Source organism: Emydura macquarii, unplaced genomic scaffold (assembly GCF_026122565.2).
Source record: "Emydura macquarii macquarii isolate MOO-44397 ecotype Brisbane River unplaced genomic scaffold, CSIRO-AGI_Emac_v2 contig_2994, whole genome shotgun sequence".
In the NCBI taxonomy this organism is placed as follows: Eukaryota; Metazoa; Chordata; order Testudines; family Chelidae; genus Emydura; species Emydura macquarii.
In genome coordinates this window covers 5,038,914-5,047,619 of record NW_027133131.1, presented here as the reverse complement: position 1 = coordinate 5,047,619, position 8,706 = coordinate 5,038,914, and the positions used below count along the sequence as shown (strand labels likewise).

General features: G+C 44.4%; 1 protein-coding gene across 4 annotated transcripts; it reads left to right on the top strand.

The window, feature by feature from the left end:
- Window positions 1–206: 206 nt before the first annotated feature.
- Window positions 207–8,258, top strand: TMEM106C (transmembrane protein 106C). 4 transcript variants are annotated; one of them, XM_067529628.1, is made up of 8 exons: window positions 207–273; window positions 938–1,146; window positions 1,909–1,972; window positions 3,069–3,228; window positions 3,320–3,460; window positions 4,789–4,838; window positions 5,130–5,183; window positions 6,412–8,258. In XM_067529628.1, exons 1-8 carry the CDS (start codon window positions 233–235, stop codon window positions 6,557–6,559), a joined length of 867 nt encoding a protein of 288 aa, XP_067385729.1. In that variant the 5' UTR covers window positions 207–232; the 3' UTR covers window positions 6,560–8,258. The 4 variants fall into 4 exon arrangements, with proteins under 4 accessions (XP_067385729.1, XP_067385730.1, XP_067385732.1 ...); XM_067529629.1 differs by having other exon boundaries at window positions 225–361; XM_067529631.1 differs by lacking the exon at window positions 207–273 and adding an exon at window positions 302–319.
- The last annotated feature ends 448 nt before the right edge of the window (window positions 8,259–8,706 follow it).

Below are 8,706 nucleotides of genomic sequence, written 5' to 3'. Positions count from 1 at the left end.
TCGGGGGTTGGGACGGGTGGCGAGGAACGGGCGGGGTCAGTGGGAGGCGGAGTCTTCCTCAGAGTCCGTCCCCGCCCCCCCCCTAACGTGTCGCACTCAGCGCAGGCGCACTATGGCTACCCCGCCTGGTCCCTGGAGGGGCGGGGCTTCTCTTTGGCCGCGCCTTCCACTGCGCGCGTCGCGTCTCGCTTTCGGAAGCGCTGTCATATAGTGACGCAAGCTGGCGGGGGGCATGCGCAGTGCGGGGAGCCGCCGGCGGGCCGGCCTATCAGGGTGAGACAGCCTCAGCAAGTGCGAAGGCCCGTGGGGGAGCCCTGAGGTGCGGGCGGGTGAAGGGCCTGAGGCGAGGCAGGCAGAACTGGTGGGTCCCTCGTCGTCCCTGCGGCCCTGGTGGAGAGACGTTGTGGGAGCGGAGCCGGGTTGGGGTCTCTGGGGGGCGGGGCGTGGTGGTGGGGTTGTGGTATCTGGCCTCGGGGGGCGGGGCGTGGTGGGGGGTGTGGCCTCGCGGGTCAGGGGCGTGGTGGGGGGTTTCTGGGGGCCAGGGTTGGGGGGTTCTGGATTGATGGAGCGGAGCTGGCGGATGGGTGTCTTGTCTGGGGGCAAGGTGCTCATGAGGGAGGTGTGGCTCTCTTTGGTGGGAGAAGTGCCTGTGGGTGGATGGGGGGTGTACCTCTCTTGAAAGGGAGGGGGACTATTTTGCTGGAGTGAGAGCGGTGGGTGCCTCAGCGGGGGGGAGAGACCAGGTGGAAGGGTCATCTTTTGTGGGGGGGGGTGTTTAAGGAGGGTTTTGTCCCTCTGTGTGGAAGGGGAGTAAAGGGGGGTGTATGTGCTTGATGAAGAGCAGCTGGCTCCTCTGTGCGGGAGGGCGGGGATCAGACAGGCAGGTCTGGAAATCCTGTCTGATGATGACCCTTGCTCTTGCCAACTTTTGTTCTAGGACATGCAGCAACTGTTCATCTGTTGCCATGGGGTCTCTGTTCTCTCTCAGTGATAATGTGGCCTCCAGGCAGAGGAGAGAGAATGATGAGGACTTGCTAGACAGCAGAGATCGTGAGGAAGACATTGCCAAGTTTCCATATGTTGAGTTCACAGGTCGAGACAGCATCACCTGCCCAACTTGTCAAGGCACTGGCTGCATTCCCACAGGTGACCCTATCCCTATTGAAACTTAAATCCCAAAGCATTTTACACACTGGTTAGAAACCTTCCTTGTTTAGATAAAACTCCTATTCTTTTCAGGATCTAATTCAAAATTTCCCTCTTTGATTTCCAAATCTCTTGCTTGTTTCTCTCTCTTTCTGCTACTGTTTGACTACATAGAGAACTTGTGGATAGTTTAGAGTTTAAATAATTTAAAAAAACAGGCTGTGGATGATCGGTAATAAATCTTAAATGTTTGGGAGTGTTTCTCCTGTTGAATAGAAAAAGTTACTGAATGAACTCTTTAGTGTACAAAAAAGTGCACTGAATTTGGTTTGTACTAATCCTATCTCTCCTAACAAGTTCCCTCTTCAAAGGCTGGTTCACTTCCCAAGACCTAAACTCTTTAATAGTATTTGAGGATCTTAAGGCACCGGACCAACAAAGAAGAGGTTTCTTGGGATGGATGGTACATTGTGGTCCATATGTCCCGTGGTGGTGTTCAACTGTTAAAGCAATGAAGCAATGAGATTGTTTATCCAAACCCTGCCAGCTGGTAGCAGTGATGTTTGTATTGTCCACTACAGTCTAGAAAAGTATGTTCCTTCTCATGTTAGGGGAGCATGATATTAAAATGCATTCCCAGAAACCCCTGGCAGCTTTTAGTCATTTCGAATGCCCTCAGTTTTTAGGCAGCTCAGCACATGGAAAATACATAGTGACTTTGCAAGTGGGTGGAATTGACCGCTTTTTCCTTTTGTCTTCCAGAACAGGTAAATGAGTTGGTGGCTTTAATACCATACAGTGACCAGAGGCTACGTCCTCAGAGAACGTAAGTACAGGGTAAAAGAGTCTGACTCATGTCCAGTAATCTTTCTCATGAAGAATAAATGGGGCTGCTTCTCATTTGGCGACTGACTGATTGTGCTTCAGCAACTAAATATACCCACTCTGCGTTCCTTTCTGTGTTCCCTTCCATGCTTTAGTTTAATCTGAGATAATGCCAACAAACACTTTACTGATTCTTGAAAGAAGCTCGTCTTACCACCACCAGAAGTGCCAGACTGAAAACATTAAAGGGGGGGAAATGATTCTGCATGCTGTGTTTTACATTTTTTGAATATATTCAGTCCCCTTCTTTCTGGTAAAATGCCTGTTTAAAGGGTTCTCAGTTCTTTATTTGAGCTGTTCAGGCACATTATCCAATTTTAATGTTGTTCATGTAAGAGTACCACTTATTATCTGTGATATGTTTCCCAGGAAAGCTCAGGTGCATTGTCTGATAGCTGGGGGAGGGGTTAATGTACAGCACATGATATTTTTTCAGGGAATCCTTTGTTCTTTCAGTCCCTTTTCTTCTGGGTGTTAAAGTTTTTGTACAGCTGGAATATCATTAGTAACAGCTGGAGATCTTGTGTCTCATTGTATGGGAGGAAACAATGCCTAATGGTTTTAAACAAACAAACTAGGACTTGGTGACAGAGAGGGTAGTGCCCTAACCATTGGATCATCTTTCCTAAGACTTGGGAGGTCTGAGTACATTCTCTGCTCTGCCCATACTTCCTATTTGACCTTTGGCAAGTCACTTAGCATCTTTGTCCCTCCTCCATCTGTAAAATGGGGATGATACCCCTATGGTGCTGTGAGGATAAATACATTAAAGATTGTTAGGTGCTCACTCACTACAGTTATGAGGGCTGTACAAGTAGCTTAGATCTGTGGTTTCTTTCTGGCTGCTTCAGATACTTGCTGTGTGACTGTGGGTCACTTAGCCCCTGTGTCTTGGTTCATTCCTAAGTAAAATGGGGATAATATGCTTCCTACCTTTCATGGAGCCTTTAAAATCAGTTCATGTTTGTAAATTGAGACTCTTCGATCACAAGTGCTGTCTTAGGGCAAAGTGTGTAAAATATTCGTGTCTGTTGCAGGAAGCTCTATGTACTGCTGTCTGTGCTGCTCTGCCTTCTGATCTCAGGGCTGGTGGTTTTCTTCCTGTTTCCACACTCGGTCCTTGTGGATGATGAGGGCATCAAAGTGGTTCAAGTTTGGTTCGACCAGAAAAACTCTATTGTCATTCTTGCCATCACGGTAAAGCTCTGGCTAATACTTTCTCTGTGAATTTGCTGCTGAACTCTGGAGGACTTAGATGCTTACATGTCTTCTCTCTTTCTTAATACAGACCACCTTGAGGATCAGAAACTCCAATTTTTATTCAGTCGCAGTAGCCAGCCTAGCCAGCCAGGTGCAGTACATGAACACTGTGGTTGGAACCCAACAGATTACCAATGTGTCCCGCATCCAGCCGCTGAGCGACAAACTGGTATTACAGCCTTTCTTGAGTAGGAGCTGGGGCATAAGTTGTAGAGAGTATTGAACCATCCCCTACTGCTTGTGATACTGGCTTTTGAAAGTACTCAGCCAAATGGCTGCAACTGAAAAAGTTAGATGAGTTTGGCTGAGGCTCTTCAGCTAATGAGCTGGACCAGCGCAGAGAGAGGCACTTTCCTCTCCTTCTCTTCTCCTGGTTTGTGCGCTAACCAGGTGGACCCACAGCTCCATTAAAATACAAGTTGTGAGATATTGCCAGTGAGGTTTCACATCTCTGAACAGTTCCTTATGAGGCTAAAAACAGCCTTAGTGGAAATAGAGAATTGGGGTGGCACTAGACAAAAATAAAATTTGTTTGGGTTCACAGGAAAAAAACAAGCATAGCACCCTTCTTCCCCAAAAAGCAGGATGAATTAATAGGAATGAAGGTGAAAGAAGAAAATGTTCAATAGACACTGGGAAAGTTGATGGTGATTTTAAAATGACTGAACCTTGAACTGTTTCTTCCAAAGTTAACAAGTTAGGTGGGATGGGATGAGGTGACTCTGGACAGTTTTATTCAAGAAGTAATTGGAAAGCAGTGATATTAAGATCTACAAGTCTTAGAGCTTGTCCAGTGATATAGCAATGGCCAAAAAGATCCCCAATGCAATGCAGCCTTTGGGACTATTCTAAAGAAACGTGATTCCAAGGTAATCCCTTTCTGTTCAGTTCAGTTCTGGTAAGACTATACCTGGAATGTATTGTTGAGTTCCAGGAAAAAGATGCTGACAAACTGGAGGAAATCCAGACAACAACAGAAATGCTTCTGGGGGTGAAAAGGACTGATTTGGGAAGGAAAAATTAAAAGAAACTGGTTTAAGTGTCACTTGCGGTAGGTTGTTTGACAAATATCTGAATGCTGAGAATGAAGAAGGAGAAAATTGTCTAAGAGGGTCAAATTAGAGTATAACTAGAAGTAATAGGATTAAACTAAACAAAGGAGAATTTAGGCTAGAAGGGGAATCTTCCTGACCCTGAGTTGTACTGACTAACCCTCATCTACAAAACAGCTATAACCAAGTCAAGAGACTCAGTTTACAGCATTGTTGGGTCCTGTCCCAGGACCAATTTTAACTGTGATGTTACTCTGTTTCCTAATTCAGTGATACTTTGTGCGAATTACCTTGCAACTAGTCTCTCTTATAGCTGGACTGGACAAAGCACTGGAGAACATAATGTAGGGAAAGAACAGGAAGTGGTTGAATTGGTCTAATAGTGAAAGTCACTTCCATCTCTCACTTCTTTATGCTGTTTGCTGAACATCTCTTGTCTTTCCAGGTGAATTTTACTGTGAAATCCGAGATGGGTGGACCTTTCTCCTATGTGTAGTAAGGATTATTTATCATTTATCTCTGCAGTTCATGTGATTTGCGCAAAGAATTTACTTAAACTGATCTGAGCCCGGCAATTTTATTTAAAGAGTTCCTGTTGGTCAAAAAATCAGACCTGACAGGCCATCTGCACCACAGTTTTCAAATACAAAAAAATGTTCTGGGCAATTCAGTCAGAGCCGCCCCAAGGCAAAAAAGGCGTTTCAGGACCTTTCTAAAATTTGTTATGGATCAAACTCTGTTTTTAATCTTTCTTCTAATACATCTCTCTGTGTTGGTCTTTTACAGTTTCTTTTGTACATTACCCAAGGTCAAGGTGCATAATATAGTGATCTTCATGAGGTATGTAATTCCTCTTACGCTCTGCTGCATCTGATGACTGGAAATGGAATTGTGGTGACAAATTTACAGCCTTGTCTTAGATTTGAGTACCTCTTGTGCTACTGTTATATTGGACATTCCAGTTCCTTCATTAATTGTGGTAGCTTGCTAGTTGTGGTACTTCTCAGATGTGCAGATTTGGTCACCAGGATTCAATGTCTTGAGATGTCAGCTTCCTTTTGGCTTATACTGAGATCTGCCATACTTGCATTTTGAACTTCATGTGCACTACCACTTTCAAATTTTGGTTTAAATGGACTGTTTTACCTGAGCGGGTCACAAACCCAACTGCAGAATCCTCCTTTTTTTTTGGGCTTGGGACAAGCCCTGTTGCTAACTGTGTGCGTTTAAACCTGTAGCATTCCATGCCAGTTCCTTCTGGCAAGCATCCCAAAGTAGTTCCATGTGTCCAGGAGGTCTGGCCAGTTCCTAGGAGAAAAGGCTGTGTGAAGTGTAGGTCATTGGCTGTAGGAGAGGATAGTTGATGGGAGAAGTGGGAGAGGGTTGTATCTGAGGAAACTTTTAAGTATCCATCACCATATTTGACTCTAGAATACAGATTTTCATCACTGTGATCTAGGGGCTCTAGTCTCTAGCTCTGAGTAAGGGCTGCAGGGACGAGCCCTAGCTTCAGGCAAAGAAAAGCTGAGTAATATGGAAGTTGGATGGGCCTTTAATAGTCAAAGGGGCATATTTTCTCCTCTATTCCATTAGCAGCAGTAAGAAGGGTTATATATGCCTGTTCCTTATGCCTTGTTTGTAGCAGTGATTGCTATGCCAGTCTTGGCTTTTGGCATGGGAAACTTGATCCCACTTTAACTGGGGCACACTTGGATGTGGATGGCTGCCTCTCTTGAAAAGTATGGTGAGTGTAATTGCAGCAAACAGCTGGCCACAAGAGCTGTTTAAGGATGCAGAACAGTTAAAGCTTAGTTGCATAAATGTGAAAATCTGATACACACCTAAGCAAATTCTGATAGAGGGGAAAGAATGTCCCACAAACATCCCTTATCTGGGTACCTCTATACCCCAGTGATAGGTTCCCAAGATAGCATGCAGTTTTTTGGGGGAAAGGGGTTACTAAACAGCAGAACCACTCCCATTGCTTCCCAGACTGTCCTTTCATGTAATAAGTGAATTAAATATAACTTGTCCTACCTGATCTGAATCTCTTTTCTTTTTCTTCCAGAACATCAGTGAAAATCTCATACATTGGCCACGTGACTCAGAGCTCCTTGGAAACATATCACTATGTAGATTGTGGCACTAATTCCACAGCTGTCCAGGACCCTCGACCTGTGTCCACCCCATCTACTTTAAATAGTGTAACCAAATAGAAGAGGATGTTCTGAAGACACATGGGTCAGCTAATACTTCTCTTGGAGAAGTGATCATGAGACTGACTTTCATTATGAATTACGTACATGTAGGTAGGATCACAAGGTAACTTTTTAAATGGAAGTGGAGAGATCACTGCTGTCCTTGGGGAAACTTGGAGTGAACAGGAGGTGTCTGAAAGCATGTGGCGTTTCACATGGCTGCACTGCTTATCTTTTGGGCAGGGATTTGAGTGTGTGTGTGTCCGTGCCCCAAAACGTGCTGAGTGCCCACCCACTTATAACTTGACATTGATCTGATATTTAGCTGTTGCAACAAATTTCTTAGAATTCAAGCCTGAAGAAATCAAGGAACTGTTTTAAATGCATCTTTTAGTGGAGATATGAAGAAGACTTCAGACTCTGTCATTGCCTTGGTGTGATGCTGGGGATTGAATTTTGCTACTGCTTGATGGGGCTCTGCTCCGTTTCTTGTCTTTTCTGGACAAACATGCTGTTTCAGTGAAACTCCCTTTGCCCCTCATTCTGCTCAGTAGCAGCACACTGTTAAGAGATCTTATCCCTTTTCACTAGTAGGATTTCTACGCATAGTCATTCTAGGAGAGATTGGCACTCAAATTTATTCTCTGTAGATGGAACTTGCGTCAGATTCTGGAAGTGGAAATAACTAGAGCTAACCAGCACATGTTCTGTTTGAGGTGCTGGTTTACTTACTCACACTGTAGGACACGCTTGGATAACTTGGTATCAAAACCCTACATCTTAGTGATGACTGTGTTTCATTAGGTGCACCACTCCAATGGAGTCGTACTGATTTCCTTGTATGGCCCAGATAGTTCTTGGGCCTCTTTCCTTCATGCATTGTTTTGAAGCTACTGCTCTAGGTATATGCTGTATTTAAAGGTAGTGAGTTCTTGGGTGTCATTGGAGCCAGAGAACCTGTAACTGAGCAGTTTTATCTGTGTACTTGCTCTTTCTCTTAGCAGGAAAACTTTGTACCAGTTTGTAAAGGCCAGTATTTTAAAATAGCATTTTTGTACTTCTGTATATTTTTTGCTAAAGGGAAAGGATTTAAAGATTAAATAGGTAGTAGCCTTGTGTAGATTCTCCATTCATTGGCTTGCTTTTCAATGGGGATTTGGCTGAGTGCACACTCGAGCTGATTTCACTGTAAGTTAATGGGAGTTTCCTGTCTCAAATGCTCATTTTAGAGACGCAGTTTTATCTTAGTATGCATAATAGCCAGTTAACCCTGGTACAGAAGGCTAAGCACAATGTATTTTAGTTTTAAATTCCTCACTTTATATGCAGGACAGATGATTCCATAGGCTGCTTCTGGGCCAGAGTCTTGCACTTCGTGATTTCAGGCCTCTTAAATTCACTGTCTTATCAACTCCGTTTCCCCATTTCCTTTGGGCTAGGTCAGCTGGCATCTTTCCCTCTCTTTGTTTAGAGGAAATAGTTCTGCTGGTGCGGAGGAAAAATCCAACAGTCAAAGTCTGCAAAGGAAACTGATAATACCTAAAATGTTTCGTTGAAGAATGGTTGTTTGTTATTGGTGTGAAGTAGAAAATGAACCTTATTTTAAGAAAATGTAACTATTGTATAGAATTGCACTTCACTGGCAGAATTTCTGGAACTGAATCTTGCTAGACAAATAAAGCCTGAGATTATTTACCACTAGGAAGTGTCATTGGAATGAAGTAGTCCCTGGTTCTTTTTGTCTCCTGCATTTTTGCCGTAGGACCTTGAGTGCTTTGTATTACAACTGACCTGATGTGCCACCCTTGACTTTTTAGCTGGCTAATCTCTGTACTATCAGTTTGCAACACTTACTGATTTGTATTACACTAGTGTCTGGTGTCCCTAATCATTGATCAAGGCCCCAGCATGCCAGGCCCTGTACGAACATACCCAAATGGTTTAAGCCAATTTCTTAATTACTCAGTCTGACAGGTGAGGCTGATGTTGGGGGCAGACTATCGCATATCTGCCTACTCTGGCATTCTTGCACCTTTCTCTGAAGCCACTGCCAGATCCAGGATACTGGACTAGATGAACTTTGGCTCTGATCCAGTATTGGGGTTCCTGTGTCCATATAGAGATGGTCTCTGTCCAGGGCCCCCACATGGGCGGGGGGGGGAAGG